The sequence below is a fragment of the Enhydra lutris genome, unplaced genomic scaffold, assembly GCF_002288905.1.
Source record: "Enhydra lutris kenyoni isolate GAN:26980312 unplaced genomic scaffold, ASM228890v2 scaffoldscaffold9, whole genome shotgun sequence".
Taxonomy (NCBI): Eukaryota; Metazoa; Chordata; class Mammalia; order Carnivora; family Mustelidae; genus Enhydra; species Enhydra lutris.
Window position 1 is genome coordinate 23,451,133 of NW_019154093.1, and position 19,775 is coordinate 23,470,907.

The 19,775-nt window shown below is 52.9% G+C and overlaps 1 protein-coding gene across 3 annotated transcripts; it reads right to left on the reverse strand.

The window, feature by feature from the left end:
* Window positions 1-1,693: 1,693 nt before the first annotated feature.
* Window positions 1,694-18,591, reverse strand: LOC111143393 (NADH-cytochrome b5 reductase-like). 3 transcript variants are annotated; one of them, XM_022497097.1, is made up of 6 exons: window positions 18,397-18,591; window positions 16,753-16,901; window positions 13,400-13,487; window positions 9,485-9,589; window positions 6,054-6,257; window positions 1,694-2,395 (listed from the first exon to the last, which is right to left on the reverse strand). In XM_022497097.1, exons 1-6 carry the CDS (start codon window positions 18,589-18,591, stop codon window positions 2,192-2,194), a joined length of 945 nt encoding a protein of 314 aa, XP_022352805.1. In that variant the 3' UTR covers window positions 1,694-2,191. The 3 variants fall into 3 exon arrangements, with proteins under 3 accessions (XP_022352805.1, XP_022352807.1, XP_022352806.1); XM_022497099.1 differs by lacking the exon at window positions 18,397-18,591 and having other exon boundaries at window positions 16,743-16,892; XM_022497098.1 differs by lacking the exons at window positions 13,400-13,487; window positions 16,753-16,901.
* Between the last annotated feature and the right edge of the window lie 1,184 nt (window positions 18,592-19,775).

Genomic DNA, 19,775 nt, shown 5'->3' on the forward strand with positions numbered 1-19,775 from the left:
AAAGCCCTTGCCATCCACTCGCCTGGTATCTATACTTCCCTTTCTAGAACATTCATCCCTTTTAGAATTACAAGTTTAATTTCTGTGCTCCTTGTTGGGTTATAAGCTCTGTGGCGGAGTGACCAGAACTGCTGGTAGTTCCCCTGGTGCTGGAACAGAGTCTGGCTCATGACGGGCCCTCCAGGAATATCTGTGAGGAGCATCAACAGAAAGCCCCAGGGGAGGGGAAAGGGGGGAAGGAAGACACCCACATTTGAGGGGCCCGGAGGGAGAAGTGTCTTGCCCAAGTCACAGGAGAGGCAGGAAGAGATCACGGCTCCCGCTGGGACCTCTGAGGCTTAGCGCAGGCCTCATAGCTCACCACACTCAGGGGTGCGCAAGGGGGCCGTGCCACGGACCAGTGTGTCCCAAAGTACAGCCCATAGAATGCTGCTCTCAAAAGATTCTAGTGGACAGGACTGTCCTATAGTTAAATAAGCTTGGGAAACTCTGAGTTAAACAAAATGAAAACGATTTGATGACCACTAGACCTTTCTGATATGCTCAGGTGCCTAGGATTTTTGGGGAAGGTCCCAGGCAGTCTTCCTGTCCTCTAAGGACTGTCAAATTCTGCCCAGAAAGCACAGCGTAAAACCTCGGGCACCGCCTCCAGATGCCTCTGCTGGGTTGTTTCCCGAACAACGGCCCAGGATGGAGATGTGCCTGCGACTTTTTGGGCCACGCAGGAAAACCCCCTTTCACAAATGGAGGTGACCACACACCCTGATATATCAGTGGGATGACCACAGAACTGTTCTGGTTGTGGGGGGCCTGGAGATCTCATGGGGCTGTCCCTTCACTGCTGCCATGCATGGAACCCTAGTGTCCTACGGAGCCCAGTCTGAAAACCGCCGGTTACCCAACTCTCCATACAGGTGACATCAGGGGACCTGGCTTCTCATGCCAGCTCTGCCGTGAACTGCTTTACCTTGGGTCCATCTCTTCGCCACATGGGGCCTTGCTTTCCCTGTTCACACAACGAGTCTATTCGACGGGATGCTTCCTGGAGTCTTGAACTTTAATCTCTGGTGTGAGGAGGGCTGTGATTCCACGACTATAACGTTCTGATTCCATGGTCCTCTGGCTCTGAGATTTCATGGCTTAGTATTCCGATTCTGGGAGCGCCCGTGGCTGGCCTGAGCTGGGGCAGCACGGTGGAGGCCAGGCGGTGGAAAGTAGGATTCATTGCCTGCAGTGTGCCGCCCGCCGCCCGAGAGGACCAGGTCCCTGGGGAGGTCTTGCCCCATGTAAGATGGAGGGGCTCAGTGGGGAGGGCAGTGGGGGTGGAGCGGAATCAGCAGCGGCTCAGTGGGCAGAGCAGGGAGAGGGACCCAGGTCTCCTGACTCCTGCTCTATCTTTAGATCTCCATAGCAACCGTCACCAGGGCTCCGGAGCTAAAGGAGGGCTGAGCTGGCTGCCTGCAGGAGGAAGGGGTGTTTGTTTCTGTACCTCTTTTGCTCAGGAGAGGACTCTGGGCTGGGCTCTTGAGCCAGGGAAGGGAGACTTCGAGTGGAGCTGTTTGCAGCAGGAAAGGCCTGGGCCCTGTACAAATAAAGGTAATCCAGGACCCACCTTGCTGGGAGAATGTGACCAGGTCATAGAACCCGAGAGCGTTGTGTCAGGCTTGAGGCACAGGAGGTACATAAGGCAAGTCCCTCCTCCAAAGAGCTCTTAGCTACCCCTATGGTCATTCCCTAAACACTCAGCAAGCAACACATCAGAGCCAACCCTGAGACCACAGCAAGGACACGCAGTTTCCAGGGAAAGCAGGTTTTAGAACAGGCATTTCTAGGGCAGGGTGTGACGGGAGGCCCCAAGCCCTCTAATCTGAGATACCTGGGAAGCTCTTCCTGCACCTTCTCCTGCCAGCTCCTACTCATCCCTGGGCCTGGCATGGACCTGGCTTTCCCCCGGGAGTCCTCCAGGATGCCCACGCCTCCTGCAGCCCCATCTTCCCTCCACTGAGCAGAATGTCGGCCTGAGGGAGTCAGCAACCTCGTGAGGTAGATAAGAGCTGGAGGAGCAGGGAGGCAGACGTTCACCTACAGTCACCAGGCCAGTGAGCGGTGGGCCAGGCCTGCACTCCAGTCTGTGCTTCTCCCAGTGTTCCAGTGGCAGGACCCTGGCCAGGGCTTCGGAAGGGAGGCCCGGCTAGAAGAGGAAGTAGGAGTCCTCGGCCAGGCCTGCGCACAGCAGGCACTTGGCCATGTCCTTGGTAAACTCGGCTGAGCCACAGACCAACGCAAACGGCTTTCTGCGACAGGAACCAACCAGCTCTTTGATCAGGCCCTGGGCCAGGCGGCCAAAGCGGGTCTTCTCTCGGTAACTCTGGGGAAGCTTCTCCGGGGAGTTCTCCTGAGACAATGAGAAATCATGCAGGTGACTACTGGGAAGTCTTCAGAGTTCCCCCAGTTCGTTGTCGAACCAGGAAACTGAGGTGGGGGGCGGGGTAAAGGCAACCTTTAGCTAGCATTACTGCAGGCCAGAGACTTCTTGGCATGGGGGCTCTGATTACCCTCGTAACAAGCCCGGGGATGGGGGGGTGCTTTTCCTCCCAGGTGAGGCACAGGGAGGAAGAGGCACACCCCAGGGCACACAGGGAGGCAGGCCCCACCAATTCTCGCTGCCTCCAGGGGCTGCTGCACCCGTCACTCCAGGGGGATGTTTGCTCCCCGAGATTGGGGACCTCCCCGTATCTTTGTAAGGCTGTCCACCACCGTCATCATGGGAGCATGACATGTGTTCATTGGTTTCATCAGGCTTTAATGACCTTGTTGATGGAACCCATTTTTACTGAGTGGGCACTCTGTGCCCTGCACCGTGCTAGGCACCGGGATGTGGCAGCTGCTCAAAACAGACGAGCTTCCTGGTCTCGCTCTGGCTTTGTGTCCTGGGGATCCGAGGCAGCAGTGCCTTAACCAAGGCGGGGTGGGTAACTATTTCTCACATAAAAAGGCTGGAAGAAGGATTCCAGGGTGCACGGTGCCCTGGTGACCCAGGCTTCTCTCTTTCTGCTCCTCCTCCTAGCCTTAGCTGGTGGCTTTCATCTTCAGGATCACAAAACAAAAGCCCACCTCCAGCTTACCCGGAGGAACTTCTCTCTTTTAAGTGGATGTTCCCCCGAAGTACAATCGCACAGAGAAAGCGCATAAGTCAGTAAGTGTGTGTAATCTGACGATCTCTAATGGAGGCAAGACACCATGTGCCCAGCATCAGAACAAACAAAACCAGAACGGGACCATCCCCTCTGCAGACCCTATAAAGGCAGGCTTCTAGCTTCTGGGGCTAAGCAGAGAGACGCGAAGGAGAGAGAGGAGGCTGGAGTCTAAGCTCTGCCACCACGTCCCGGCTGAGTGACCACGACCTCTGTGAACCACTGTGATGAATGCAGGCCTTTTCTCACAGCGCCTCAGAGGCCCACCCCACAGAGCTCATCTGACCCCACTGCGGTGCTCACGGGGGATCCTCTCTGGAGATCTGGACCTTCCATGCCCCCTCCATGCTCTGACCCACCCAAAGGGCTCTTGTGGGCCGGGACCACAGGGCCCACCGGCCTCACCTCTTCCTCCCGCTGCCCAATTCCCCCAGTTTAGTTAGGTTTGGCATAGTCCCCCTCCCCCAACTGCACACCCAGAGATGCAGTGGGTCTGGTTGCTGACCAGGTGGGGTGGGGAGCCCACAATCAGTGATGGCACCGCAGGGTAGCTGCTGTCAAGGAGGAGAGCCCCGGCTATGACAGCAGAAACACCTATGCCAGTCTAGGGGATCTAGAGAACTTTCGGGATAGAGTCACACCCCAGCAGAGAGATACGTGGGGTGAGCAGGCTGGGCAGGCGCTAGGTGAGGAGGTGGGGGAAAGTGCTTCTGGAAGGGGGATTTGGCACCAGCACAGGCAGGCCCAGCAGCCAGCTAGAAGAGCACGGTGCCCTCACAGCCAGGAGCAGGCCAGTGACCAGTGACACTGGGACATACAGGGAGGGTGTGCCAGGAGACAAGGCCACACGGGTTGGTGCAGCTGTGTGGGCTGGGCCATCATCTTGAGAGCAGTGGGGAGCCAGGGAAGGGCTGGAAGCAGGGTGGTGGAGGGGTCAGGGCTGCCCTTTTGGCTGCAAGAGGAAGGGCCAATTGGCAGGGAGTGTCTGGAGAGGGAGCCCCGTGGGGCTGCCGTGGCTACAGCCTGGCCAGGCCAGGGAGCATCCCAGGTCAAGGGGGCACCTCCCACTCCACTGCCCTTCACCTGTCCCTGCCTTTGACAGCCAGCCCGCTCATCTGACCAGGCCCAGGCCATTGGCATCATCAAAGCCCTGGCCCAGGGCTGAAGACCCTTAATTGCTGGTCGACTTTAACTCTGCTCTCAAGCCCAGGCTCAATGCCAGCTCCTCTGTGAAGCCCTCCGTGCTTGCTGCCAGCATCCTCAGCGCCCTCCCCATGTGCTGTCTTACACCAACACGTGGTAAAAGCAGGCTTCTAGACCAAGACCTCCTGGGCTCACACCTAACTCTCTACCAACTCAGTCAAGGTTCTTAGTATTTCTGTGCCATCTCTACAACACGGGCATGATGGCAACACAAGCCTCCTAAAATTGTGGTGGGATTAAATGATTTCACACCCACAGATGGCCTAGAACAGTGCCAGGCACGGAGAAAGTGCTCGGTGAAGCCCCATCCCTGGGGCTGTCTCTCCACAGCAAGGTGAGTGCCTGAAGGACGGGGCAGGCCATCTTCATTTCCCTATCCTGGGCACTGGCATGCGGTCAGGGGACAGGAAGGCCGGCCAACAGCCTGGTGGTGTCTGCCACTCCTCCCACCTTCCCTGAGCTGGGCCCCAAGCAGAGGGGACAGGCCCATCCTGGGCACATGGTCGGGCTGCACACTAGCCTTTGCTTCATTCCCCGGCCTTCAGCTCTCCTGTCACTGCAAACACTCACCAAGCATGGCCCTCCTCATGTTCACGCCACCGGGCCTTCTGTCCCATGGACAAGCCCATAGAACCTGGTCCCTGAGGATTCCAGAGCACTGGTACTGGGGAGGGAAAGCCGTTTTCCTGACAGCACCCCACCCAGTCACACTGGGGAAGATCATGCCAGTCTTTGGGGACACTCTAAGGCTGCCTCAAGTAGGAAGCTGATGAGAAGGGTGCTCTGAAGTCCTGGGCAGTGAGGCCGACCCTGAGCAACACAGAACGGGTAGGGGCCCCAGCAGGGACCCAGGTCTGGGGGGCGCATGGAAGAGAAATAAAGCTGCAGACCAAGAGGAAGGGAGCTCAGGGCCTGGCTTGGGTTAAGGAACAAGACCCCCCACCCCCCAACCTATGGGCCAGAGGGGAGGGAGAGGGCAAGGTGGCCTGAGTGCATGAAGGGAGGAGGAATCCGAGGGGCAGAGGTCAGGAGGCAGAGTTGCTTCTAGTTCAAGTTTCTGCAGGCTGGAGAGTCTGGAAGCAGCTTTCCTCCCATGTAAGGGCAAAGTGCTGTGGGAGGGGCCCGAATAAATGCGGTGACCCCAGATCCGCTTGCTCCACCAATCCTTGATGGCGAGCAAGCCTACTCTGTGCCTGGCACCCTGCTGAGCACCGAAGGGAGCCTGGTGATCCAGACACGTGATCCCTGCCCCGAAGGAGCTTATCCCAGCCTTGGGGACATCTACGGCTTGGCCCACTGACTCCACACACAGGTCCCCCGCCCATATATCGCCCATATATCTGGTGAGGCCAGGGGGCAGCTGACAGGCAGCGCAGCACGGTGGGGAGGGCCAGAGCTCAGCCTGGGCTCCAGTCTTGGCTTCCCCCCAGCACGGACAGGCCAGCGCCCCCACCTCTCAAGCATCAGTTCCCACATCCACACACACCAAATAGAACCAGACCTGCCTTCCTTGCCGGGCACAGGGTGGCAGTCCCCCCCTGGAGCAAGGATCTCTACTGCAGCCCCGGAGCAGGGAGGCCATAGCGGATCCTCAGGACGGGTGCAAGGGGCCGGCACAGTCTCAATCAGGGAAGGAAGTCATGATGCTGGGCTCACCTGGCTGAGGACAAAGAAGGTTCGGACGTTCCAGAAACGGGCCTGCTCCTGGAGGAAGGTCTTCAGGTAGATGCCCTCAAAGGTCTTAAAGCAGCCGACCAGGGTGACAAAGGTCTCATCCTCTGCGTTGTCTGTTATGGTCTGCAGGATGGGCACCATGGGGGCCAGGCCAGTGCCCGAAGCCAGCATGAGGAGCTCACCATACTGGGGAACAGAACGGGGAGAGGGCAGGTCTCAGCCCACCCACCCACCACATGGCCTATTCCTGGGCTTGCTTGAACTGCACAGCACAGCACAGCCCTTCCTGGGGTTCCCACCTGTGTGAGGTCCCCTCTCCACGTCCTTCAGGAAGCCATCCTTGCTTGTGAAAGCCTACAGCTTATGAGGTCTGTGTCACAGAAATCATGGAATCTGGAGGTTGAAATGGAACGTAAAAAGGTGTAGCCCATCCTACAAGTGGTTCAGCTGCTCTCCTACCCATCTCCACAGGACTTGGCTTACATACTTCTCTTGACAGGGAGCCCACTACCTCCCAAAGCAGATCGCTCTGTCATAGGCTGACTTCCCCTGCCAGGGAGGTCTTTCCACCTCACACTGAGCTGAAACCTGCTCCTGCCAAAGCCTAGTCTGCCACCCCTATCGCAGCCCTGCCCTCTGCGCTGCCTTCTCTGCCCCAGGGCAGCCCTGTAGAGATCTGAGGGCCCTGACATGGATTCCTGAGCCTGCTCTAGACTGAGATATTTACTACACATAAGCGCCCAGCACAGCCCTGGCACAGAAGAGCCACACAATAAAAGTGAATTTCTTCCCCAGGAGGGCCCAATTCCATCAACCCATTACTGAATTCACGAATTCATCTCCTGGCTCTAGGTCTCTTTAGGAGATGTGATCTTCTTTAAGGTCAGTGCTTTAAAGGTTAGTGTCTGACCTATGCAGCAAGCTAGTCACCTCCTTCATTTTAGAGATTACGCCTCTGAGAATGCAGCCCAAGTTTCCACCAGCTTTACCGACGGCTAATGTCTCTCACACCCCAGCATGAAATACTTCCTCGAGTATCAGTCATGCAGACCTGTAAATCATCAGCCAAATGATCTGGCCAAGTGCTTTCACTTCTCTGAGCCTTGGTTTCCTCACAGGTAAAAAAGAGTAACAGCTCCTTCCCCACAGTAACATGTGTCTCAGAACTGTCGTGGGGATTAAACAAGATGCCATCAAGTGCCTGGTGCAGATCCTGGCGCTCCCACACAGTTCGACCCCTTCCCTCACTGAGCCCTGATGCTGTCTGCACCATCCTGTCCTGTGTGCATGTCCCCAGCCTCCTGGTCCCCTGCCCGCCTGCTCCTCCTCCTCCTCCCACCACCCCTCGGGGTCTCTTCCGGAAAGTCTTCCCCGGGCCAGGAGCATATGAGGGGTCCTTCCTTTGCATCCCCACAGTCCTCTGTACCCCCTCCTCACGACATCAGTCATGCTGTACCGCCACCATTTGTGTGGGTGTCTGTTCCCCCATCACACAGTGAGCTTCTGGAGGACGGGGCCTCATCTGTTTGCCCCATGTATGGCCCCATGTGGAGACCTGTGAATGTCTGGCGGGAACGCACAGAGATATGCTCACGCGCCAGCCTCAGGGCGGTCACGATGTCCCATCTACAATGAAGGTGACTGCAGAGCGGCAAGACAGGGCCAGGGAGAGGGCCAGAGCAGCCCGGCATCCCCACAGGCGCAGAACCACGCCTTTGAGCATCCCCGAGGCCAAGTTTGTGTGTGAGACGCCATGTCTCTGTCTGGCCCTACAACACCCCTGGATGGGAAGGGCCGGGGCTCTGCAGGGGTGTTCTGTGGGTGCAGGGAGGCTCCCCCCGGAAGGGATGGTCAAGACAGTGTGCATCAGGAGTCCCCTCTAGGTCAGGGGGAAACAGGGACAATTCGGGTCCCTTGACAAGGGCCTGGGGGACACGGGGACACTCTCAGCTAAAATGCAAGGCTGAGCAACGCTGACACAGGGAGCACGCTGCTGAGGGCTACTGCCACCCAGACACCGGCCACGTCTGTAAAGTGGGGGTAGCAGTACCCCAGAGCTGTGGTGGGGTAAACTAAACCCTTAGCACGGACATGAGGGCCTGGCCCATAGGCAGTGCCACACACGTGTCTCATGGTGTTGTACACATGTATGTGGGTGCACGCACTTGTTACACACACAAACATGGATGTGTGCATGGGCCTTCCACCATGTGTGGAAGAGGAGCTGCAAAGTTATCTGCTAAGGTAGTGAGGCTGGTGTGTCCGGGTAGATGGTCTACAGGTGTGCCTTCCTTTCTTCTTTTTGCCTGTCTACATTTGATTTCTTTTTTTCTTTCTTTCTCTTTTTTTTTTTTTGGTAATGAACACGCATCGTATGTGTAATAAGGAAAAAAAACCAATAAAAGCTCTTTTTATATTAAATAAAAACAATGGAGAGAAAGGAATGATTCGTTCTTTTTCATTTGCTTTTGTTTTGCATTGTTTCCTAATTATAAAGGTAGTAGGGGCTCACTGCGGATGATCTGGAAAGTATAACGAAGCAAACAAAAACCACCCATAATTCTACCACCCAGAGCCGCTACCCCTGCGTTGCATTTTCTTTTTCGCATATTTTCTATGCGTTTAAACTTTGTTTCCCAAACCTGTTGCACATTCAGTTTCATACATAGCGTTTGTCACCTGATCTTACAGCATAAGCATATAGCATCATTTATAAACATTATTTTAAAATCCAGGATAATATTCTATCAAGTACCTGTAACCCCGTGCACTTAGCTGTCCCCCTATGGCTGCATATTCAGTTTCCTGCTATTATAAATAAAGCCTCCATGAACATGTGCACAAGAGGCAGCACTGGGATCCTTTCCACAAGACAGACTTCTAGGAGCGGAATCCCTGGGTCAAAGGATTTGAAGATTCTTAAGGCTCTTGGTACCCACTGCCAAGCTGCCTTCCAGATATGCACCAACTGATGAGAAATGACTAATTCTTCCCGGGCCCATCAGGGAAGGAGATGCACATGCCAGGAAGATGAGGGGAAGAGCCTTCAGGCTGGGATGCAGTGGGTTCCCGAGTGGAGAGCTATGAGGCATATTTAAAGGAGTGGTCTCCATGGTTTTGTAGCTGGAATGTGACAGTGGACAGATATTGCAGGGTCTGGCAGCATAGGATTCCTGAGTACCAAGTATGTGAGTGTGGATATGCTAGGCAATGGGCAGCTCTGGAGAGTTCTAGAGCATGTGCGGAGGCCCGTTCCGTCTCCTCCCACGTCCAACCCCAAGGATGCTCTTGGGATTGGGCTTGGACTCAGGAAGAATGGCACAGTGTGACTCTACAGCCTGACATGTGGAAACCGTGGTCCTGGAGGCTCAGGAGGGAGGCATCTCCTGAGGGCCTAGCGTGCTGGCACTGACCTGGTTGGCTTTATAGAAGAAGTCGCCGAAAGGTCCTCGCCAGAAAGCTGTGTCTCCTGTGCTCCAGGACCTGACGTACCGGGACATCAGCCCAGTCGGGTAGCACTGGGAGCAAACACAAGGAGACCTCACTGAGACATGTACATGCTTCCCGTACCAAATATGTCAGCTACTAACGTGCAGATGAACCCAGAAGCTTATCCAGAAGGGAAATGGTGAGGCTGGGATAAGAACCACAGGGCTGACAGCCTTACCTTCAGAGGTCTCTGACCCACGGGACCACAGGTGCCCTACATGTCACAGCACGGAGTACAGAACTGGGTAAGAGATGAGTAACGTCAACTGACACTCACTCTCAGTATCAGGGAGGCAACAGGGGGTGGTGGGGACTGTGGTAAACTGGTGAGTGCAGGAATGCTCCTTCTAAAGGAGGAAGTCACTTTGCAGATCCTGGGATGTAGTCTGTGGGGCTGATGATGCTCTATCTTCTGATTTTCTAAGGGCAAAAGATCCACATTTCCATGTAAAATTACCCATCTCTGAAATGTCAGAAACTAATGCTAAATTTTAAAACGCTGTGTAGGCCCAAACCAAATACATCTATGTGCTGCAATCAGTTCTTAGGCCACTCGTTTGCAGCCTCTGTGTTACCTGTCACTGTCTCCTGCTGGCTGATAAAAGTAAAGGTTGTGCAGGGGATCCCTCATGGGAGCGGGCAGTCCACATTTCCTGTGGGCCTGCCCACTGGGGGCCAGGCACCATGCTGGGGCTATAGACCTTAAGCTAGACCTTAAGCTCCATGAAGACAGCCAGTGTCTGAACCTTGGGAAAGACTTCATAAATAGCTCAATGAATGAATGAATCAATCAATCAATTAATCCAGATTCAGGACCCCTCCTGAAGGAGATCACAAACTAGGAGGGACCAAAGTCTGATACATTCAAGGTAGACACTACCCAACACCCCATGAAAAGGACAGAATGCTGAGAGAGCCCTGAGGAGGTACAGTCACTTCTAATGGAGTAAGATCAAGGATGGCTTCCTGGAGGAAGAGGTGTTTGAGCTGGACCTTGCAGGTTAGGTAAGACTGCATTTACTAGGGACACCTGGGTGGCTTAGTTGGTTAAACGTCTGCCTTTAGCTCAGGTTATGATCTCAAGGTCCTGGGATCAAGTCCCTCATCAGGCTCCCTGCTGCTTCTCCCTCTGCCTGCCACTTCCCCTGCCCGTGCTCTCTCTGACATATAAATAAAATCTTAAAAAAAGGGACGCCTGGGTGGCTCAGTTGGTTAAGCAGCTGCCTTTGGCTCAGGTCGTGATCCCAGCGTCCTGGGATCGAGTCCCACATCCGGCTCCTTGCTCGGCGGGGAGCCTGCTTCTCCCTCTGCCTCTGCCTGCCATTCGGTCTGCCTGTGCTCGCTCTGTCTCCCTCTCTCTCTGACAAATAAATAAAATCTTAAAAAAAAAAAAATTTTTTTAAAAATCTTAAAAAAAAAAAAAGATTGCATTCACCAGGGATGGGAGCAGTAACACAGAGAGGGTTCTGGGCATCAGGTATGGTCAAGGTAGCACAGCCCAAGACACAGGAATGTGAGGGGGAGGGGGAAGCTCTAATAGGACTGGAAGGGTGTTTGAAGTGAGAATACAACTCAGTTTGAAGGAGACTGGGCTTAGGTTACCAGTCATGCTTTTAAGCAACCACAGCTACCTCTGGTAGCATCTCTGACTTCGCTGGGTACCATATGTATAAAGCAAGGGAAGGCCTCAGCCCTCCTGCCAGAAGTCTGCGAGGGAGGCTACAGTTCTCTTAACTTTCTGGAGGCAAGCACACCGGTTTTCTGACCCCAGTCTTGGGGAAGGCACAGGCCCAGCTGTGGCTTGAGTGGCCCTATGGCACAGACAGCGCTCAAGGAGAGAGGAAGGATTCTTCTGTGCCTCCAGCACCCACACGGAGCCTGCTCAATACACACTTGTCCAACAGAACCGACCCTGAATTTCTATTCTTCCATGTGGGGTCACATTACCCAAGGGGCCTTGGGACAGTGACATCACCACTCTGAGCTTCAGTTTCTTTATCTGTAAAGTGGGATAATACGATCTACTCTGCAGGACAGTTATAAGGCTGAAAGGAGATGGAAACAGTTGGAAAGCTGGAAAGAGTGCATGGTGCCAAGAAGGTGCCCGAGCGATGAGAGTTCCTCCCTCCCATCCACACGGGAGGTGACCCTAAAAAACCCAAGTGCCTTCCCAATTTGCAAAGACATTTCCAGCTCTTCCCAGCCAGCGGCTTAGGGATAATTAAGCATCTCTCTAAAGAGAGGCTTTCCGGTAAATGAGGAGAAAATCAGCCTTGCAGCTGGGAGAGATCCAGCTGCCCTGAAGAACTGTCTCCAGGCTTATCCTTTCAACAGAAACACACCCAGACGAGCAGCTTGGGGAAGCAGGCCATTTGGAGAGGATTTGTGGAATCTCCCAGACAAACAGTTGCGTGGAGAAGGGATCCCATCCAAGCTTCTGTGTGAGGGAATAAACACTCGGGCTTTGAGTGCAGTCAGGGAAGGCAGGAACCAAGACAGTGCTCGGGTCCTGGAGGCAGGAGGCCAGGCTCACTCACCGGCCACACTTCCTACTCCCTGTGGAGCCTCAGGTCCTCCTGGGGTCTCAGTTTGCTTATCAATGAAAGGGGAATAATAATTCCCATGCTACAAGGATGATAAAGGATGTGAAAGCTATTCTTAAATACCACTGTTCCCTAGGGTTCTGTGTGGGAAATGACAATGTCGACTATGTAGTAGGTTGACCTGTATGAAACCACTGTTTCTGTAAGTCAAAAATGTTAGAGTATCAGAAGTTTCATGTACTTCAACCTAATTATTTTTTCCACATAATTGGATCTTCAGGATCTCTTATATATCTGGTGCCGACACCTTGGGTCCTGGGGGGATGGGGGCGGTTTGTACCCAGACTATTTTGTTCATCTCATCTCTGCCAAGTGCCATACCCACCTCGGCTGCCCCACGAGCACCCCTCCTGCCAATCAGACTGGGTACAGTTCCCACAGACCCTGTCTCACACCTCCTTCCCTTTGGTCATCTGCCCAGGCTGAGGCCTGGAATGCCACTTCCTACCACTGCCAATTTGTATCCCTTGGTCAAGGCCCAACTCCAACGCCCCGGCACTGTCTCCACCCTGAGAATGGTCTCAGGTTAGTCCCATTCACGAGGTGCTGCGTGCCCCAACTTCTGCCTGCTCGCCCCCTTCTAGGCCGGGACAGGTCACTAACGGCTCCCCCCAGCTGTGCCTCCTTTGCCCTTGCGCACGCTGGGAACACAGCACCGAGAGCTTCCTTCTCACCCTTCCCTGCCGGTTCTCCATTCCTTCACTTCAACTTGCAGCTCTAACTCAGCTTCTGCTGGGAAGGCCCGCTGCCTTCCCTGCACCCCAGCTGCCCTGAACTGGGTTAGGGCCTCCTGTCACGGCGTCCATCCCATCATCCTGCCCTGGTCTGGCCCTCTGTCCCGGGGTGGGCACTCTCTCTGACTCCTCTCTGGAGCCCAGCAACCAGTACACAGCAGGGGCCGGCGACTCGGCCACCCCTTCCCCTGGACCCAGGGTTCACTCTCCACAAAGAGCTGAGAAAGCATGAGGGAACAGCGTGAACTTTCTTGGTCTGAGCTTCCTTTTCCTAAAATCAGTCTCTGTTGGGATCTGAGGTGCCAACCCGCACCCCTGCCCTGGGAAAGAAGGAGATGGCAGAAGGCTTCCTTTACTCCCCCTGCTCTTTCCTCAAGCCAGCCTCCTCCCATGTGAACACAGTGGCTTTTCCCACATGGCTGAGCACCACCCCATCCCGACCCAGATGCCAAACAGAGTCCAGTCCACACCGTCTGAAGGGCACCCGCGTGGGTCGGCTCACCTTGATTAAAACTTCAAAGTATCCTTCTGCGTTGGCAGGGCTGATGGGTGTATAGGCTCTCTGAATTTCTAAGCCGTCCACCTTCCCTCTGGGGAAGAGAAGTATATGGTCAGGCAGTCAGCCAGGCCAACAAACGCTTATACGTACCTCCTCTGTGCCAGGCTGGTGAGAGCTGGGGCCCAGCTGTCCCCAGTGGTCCTCACTGAAGGTGGAGCAGAAAAAAGGGGCACTGGGCTCCCCCACTGCCATGTGCTGGCTGTGAGACCCAGGCAGGTCAGTGATCCCTTAGCTGCCCCTCTGTAAAGTGAGGACAACCGCATGTGTCCCTGTGGTGTGGTTCTATAGGATCAGAGATGGCAAAGTCTTCAAAGAGTCCACTGATGATGGGGGTTGTTTTTAGGACCTCACTGTGGTGTTTCCTGACCTCTTCTCGACCACAGAACAAGAAAGAGAAAGACTGTTAATGTTTATTTAAACACTTACTACCAAGAGCATCAGAATTAGAAGGATCCTCGATGGTGCCCTAGTCCAAAGCCTGACCTCATGCACGAATCCTCTCTATGATGTTATCAACAATGGGGCTGGGATGATAATGACAAGTAATAATTGTAGCAGTCATGTTGTAGTCGATAACTACTACGCACCAAGCATATTGTGCACGTTACCTCATTTAACAAATGATAACCCGGGGCGCCTGGGTGGCTCAGTTGGTTGAGGGTCTGCCTTCCGCTCGGGTCGAGATTCCAGGGTTCTGGGATCAAGTCCTGTGTCATCAGGCTCCCTGCTCACTGGAAAGTCTGCTTCTCCCTCTCTCTCTGTCCCTCCCCCAGCTTGTGAGCATATGCACTCTCTCTCTCTCTCTCAAATAAATGAGTAAAATCTTAAACAAAAAAACCCAAAAGGGGCACCTGGGTAGCTCAGTGGGTTAAAGCCGCTGCCTTCGGCTCAGGTCATGATCCCAGGGTCCTGGGATCAAGCCCCACATTGGGCTCTCTGCTCGGTGGGGAACCTGCTTCCTCTTCTCTCTCCCTGCCTCTCTGCCTACTTGTAATCTTTGTCTATCAAATAAATAAATAAAATCTTAAAAAAAAAACAAACCAAAAGACCCCAATAACCCACATGAGGAAACCAAGGCTTGGACGTTACTTGCTTGAGGTCACACAGCTAAATACCATCCTTAGCTCTGACTGACTCCAGAGCGGGGTTCCTCACACAACACTTCAGAGCTTCCCAGAAACACCCAAGCACTCCTCCTTTGAATCCTACTGTGTGCAAAACTTTCTTCTTGGACATGTGGAAAGATTAAAAAGACCCCACCCTGGGGCGCCTAGATGGCTCATTTGGTTAAGCGTCCAACTCTGGTTTTGGCTCAGGTCATGATCCCAGGATCCTGGGATGTAGTCCCACAACATGCTGCTTGCTCAGCAGGGAGCCTGCTTCTCCCTCTGCCTGCCACTGCCCCCTGCTCCCTTCTCTCTCTTTGACGAATAAATAAATAAATAAAATCTTTAAAATAAGGGGCTCCTGGGTGGCTTAGTTGTTAAGTGTCTGCCTTTAGCTCAGGTCATGATCTGAGGGTCTGAGGGTCGAAACTTGAGTTGGGCTCCCTGCTCAGCGGGAAGCCTCTTTCTCCCTCTACCACTGCCCTTACTTGTGTTCCCTCTCTAGCTTTTTCTCTGTCAAATAAATAAATAAGTAAATAAATAAATACCTTTAAAGTCTTTAAAATAATAAAAAATCAAAAGGCCCCATCTTAATGCATCACAAGCAAGAAGCTAGACAGAAATATTCAAGGAACGCTTGGGGAACACACAGGGAAATAAGAAACACAACCTGTGGCCTGGCTTGGATGCCAAGAGCACTGTGACATCTGCCGTCACAGAGGTAAACACAGACATGCTCCAGACGGAGGGACCACTCTCATCCGGGGAGCTTCAGGAGGCCTCCTAGTACCCTCCTGGCTATGAAAAAGGCAGGCCACTCACAGGTGAAAATGGGGACAGGACGGGAAGGAATTCCAGGCAGAGGGCACAGCCCGGGCAAAAGCTTAGAGGTAGGAAATGCAGAGCAAGCCAGGAACTGGTGGGTGGGTCACGGGGCTGGAGCAAAGCACATGTGTGAGGAAGGAGCAGGGAGGACTCAGTGGGAAAGGAAACTGGAGCCTTGGGAGCCTCCTTGGAACACGAGAAAGGAGGGACACAGTTAGCTACCTATGTTAGGAATGTCGCTGGAGCAGCAGAGAGGGTGGAGGAGAGGCGCCAAGCTAGGGACAGGGAGTGCTGGGCAGCCCTGACTTATGGATGGAGGGTTGCATGGGGCTGTGACTTGCCCTGGAGCCACTGGGATAGTGATCTTTCATGACAGCCAGCCAGGCCTCAGGCTGGACACACTAGGTGCCAACACTGGGAGATGGCATGAGGCAAGTGGCTAGAGTGTGACCCGTAGTAAGACACTCTCCTTGTCCTCTGTCGGCTCTGCTGGTTCCCCCCCTTCTTGCCAATACCACAAATGCTGGAGTTGCCAGGGTTCGGTCCTCCATCCTTCCCTCTTTCCACACCACATACACCCCCAAATGCCACCCAGGTGCCAGCTGGTGATTCCCACGCTCACTTCTAGAGCTCAAGTCTCTCTGCTGAGCCTCTGACCCAGAGTCAACCACCTAGCAGATGCCTCCCCCTGCAGGTCCCAAAGGGCCTTGTCTCTGGGCCAGTGGAGTAGAGTGCAGAGGGAGGGGGTCAAAGTTGAGGGAGAGGGCAGAAGGAGGCTGGGAAGAGGAAGGAACTTCAGAGGACTGGTAGAGTGTAGCTGGCAGTCAGGCTGGGGGTTTGAATCCTGGCTGCAGGACTTACTAGCTGTGTGATCTTGGGCAAGTCCCTTATTCTCAAGGACAAGTGTCCTTCCTCTCAACTGGCACTAATATTAGATTCATACCACAGGCTCTAGAGCCAGACTGCTTGCCTTCAAATTGTGGCTCCACCATTTCTTAACTGTGTGACATTGGGCAAGTTACTGAACCTCTCTGACTTCAGTTTCCTCTTGCGAATGATAATGGTACCTTCTGTACAGGGTTTTGTGAGGATGCAGTGAATTCCTAGGTGTTCTAGGAGGCAGTCCTAGCACACAGAACTGTGTGCTGGAGAGTAAATGCCACGTTAGTGTTTGCTGTTACTGTTGCTGCTGTTAGTTGTTACGAAAACACAATCCCAGAATCCTCTGAGTCAGGTGGCACTATGTTTGTCTTAAGGGTGATCAATGGAGGCTTAAGGGAGGCTGAGCAAGTTGCCCTCAGCCACATAGCAAGCAAATGGCCAAGCGGGGCTGTGAAACTTTGGCTTCCCACTACCTGAGTGTACCGTAGGACGAGGTGCTGGCCAGGCCGCAGGCCGAGCTGGCAGTTCCTGGGGAGTGCGAACCGAACATGGTAAGTGTCTTCGGTGAGTCTGTCCATGGCACTGATGCGGAAGGCCAGGAAGGTCTCTGGGCTCAGCTTGGACGGACAGCTCTGTAACAGGAAAATATCCAGTAGCTAGGACCTGGGGCCCAGCAGACACGCAAGCAGGCACAAGCACCCTTTTTGCTTTCCCTTCTGGACAGGCTATCTCTCTGTGGACAGTTTTTTTTGTTTGTTTTTAAAGATTTTATTTATTTATTTGACAGACAGAGATCACAAGTAGGCAGAGAGGCAGGCAAAGAGAGAGGTGGAAGCAGGCTCCCCGCTGAGCAGAGAGCCCGATGCGGGGCTCGATCCCAGGACCCTGGGATCATGACCTGAGCCGAAGGCAGAGGCTTTAACCCACTGAGCCACCCAGACTCCCCATGTGGACAGTTTTTTGAGTAGTCCCGCCTCACCTCCCTTTCATGCTCTGATCAAAGAAGGCCCGAGCGTTTCACACTGAGCTTCCCCTACTTGGAAGCCTTCTGCAACTCTGTCAGCCCCAGGATAAAGTGTAGCCTCCTTGGCTGGACACTCCAGGGCCCTGTGGATGAACCTCAAGCCTCCTTTTCTTCTCTGTTTTACCAAGAATGCCTTGCTGCTTCCTGTTTGGGAATCTTTATTTGCTCAAGCTGTGTCCTTTATCCAGAACACTCATCTCCGATGTATGAAATACCTACTCACCCTTCAAACCTGCTAAAAATCCAGATTTGTAGAATTTAGAAATTGATGGGACCTTAAGATGATCTAATCTACTATCCTTATTTTCCATGTGGGGAGACTGAGGCCTGAGTGGTAGTGGCTTCCTTGTCCAAAGTCACACCCTGAGCAGGAATTCAAATTGTAGTAAGTACAAGTGATAGTCCCATTAGCTGTAACTTCTACTCTAAGGTATACGCATTCTGACCTCCATGAAAAGTCAAGGAGGACTTCCACATGAGGGACTATAGTATTTTATTCAAGTTTCTCATTTACAGATAAACATGTTGGACTGAGTATATTTAAAAATTTGTGATTTTTAGTAACCATTAAGAATGTAACTTTTACCATTTGGATACTGACCTAAGTATACTATGTTATTTACCACTGTTAAATATATTATTTCAACCTTTGTGGAAAAAAAAAAAAAAACCTTCAAACCTGCTAAAAATCCAGATTTGTAGAATTTAGAAATTGATGGGACCTTAAGATGATCTAATCTACTATCCTTATTTTCCATGTGGGGAGACTGAGGCCTGAGTGGTAGTGGCTTCCTTGTCCAAAGTCACACCCTGAGCAGGAATTCAAATTCACGTCTTCCAAGTCTCAGTCCACCACCTTTAACATTCCACTCACTTGCACCTCCTCCAGGAATTCTTCTCTGAATGTCATGACTCACAGATCTCTCTCCTGTAAAATGCCCAAACCTCATTCACACCTGGGCCGACCCCATGCCTAGGTTTGGGCCAGGCTTTGAACCCGAATCTCTCTGCCGTGCAGAGTCAGGGCAATCTTCCCCACATGGGTGCAGGGTGCTGACACTGCCACCTTGACCCGTCTTGGCTGAGGAGCAGCCCTCCCTCACCTGTGACTCCTCCCCACTCAGCAGGCTCCTGTTCTTGCTGGCTCGGGCTGCCTCCCACTTTGCCAGCTCTTGGTGATAAAGGTCAAACACACAAGGTGAGCAGCCACTGCCACAGCACTGGGAGGGCAAGGGCTCCACCGGCCGAAGCTGCAGCCAGGCTTCCTCATCGGCATCCTCCTCCCTCTCATCCAACATTGGTGGGGCTTGAGCAGCCTGGGAGGGACAACTTGGTGCTCTTCCCAGATCAGGTCCGACTCAGGCCACAGGCCCGGGGCCTCTCCTATTGGCCTGAGAGAGAGGGAAAACATGTTGATTACACTCTGGTCACCTTGATTTCTCCCATTCGCCCTGAGGCCCGCAGGTGCCCAACTCTGTGTGAGCACTGGGTCAAGGAGGACTCACCCTGAGTCCTGCTGCCTGGAAGGGGAGGCAGGCAGACAGGGTGCAATGATCAGAGCTGGCACCCAAAGTTTCCTGATTTCTTCCTGTGCTTTGGGTGCCAGATAAGCACTTTACATAGAAAAGCTCATTGAATTAAAAAAAATAGTTTAAATGAGAAAATATAATAGTTATGTACAATTTAACGGTTGTCAAAATTATTCAGAAGTTAAAAATGTTAGAAAGGAACACCTTTGTAACTACCACATAGTCAAATACAAAGAATTGGCTAGTGACCCAGAAGCCCCTCATAAGTATCCCTTCCTGATCACCTCCCATCCCCCACAAAATAACCATCATCCTGACCTTTGGTATAATCATTCCCTTGCTTTTCCTTAGTTTTGCCCACTTTGTGTAGAAACTTAACCACTGTAGTTCATTTTTGCCGGGTTTTTACTTTTATGTCAACAGAATCATACCAATGTATTCTTTTGTGTCTAGTTTCTTTTTTAAATAGTATATGTTTTTTGGATTTTTAAAATTATTTTTTTCAAGAGAGAGAGAAAGAGAGAGACTGAGCATGAGTGGGGGGAGGGGGCAGAGGGAGAAGCAGACTCCCCACTGAGCAAGGAGCCTGATGAGGGACTCCATCCCAGGACCCTGGGATCATGACCTGAGCTGAAGGCAGACGCTTCAGCAACTGAGCCACCCAGATGCCTCTTTTATCCAATTTCTTTCCTTCAGGTAAGTCACCCACCAAACTGCTGCATTTAATTTAATCCTTATAATGAGGCTGGTACTAGAGATGTCATTTTTTAAATAGGAAAACTGGGGTCTGGGGGTGGTTAATAACATACCCAAGGTCAACCTAACTCCTAAGACAGGGAGGTCCAGTTTCTCAGTTACCAAACACTTCCCATGATTCCTAATCTTTAAGACCTTTTCTACTTATCCTGCTTCCCATGTCCATTTACACTGGAGCTTCCCATGGTCCCAGAGGA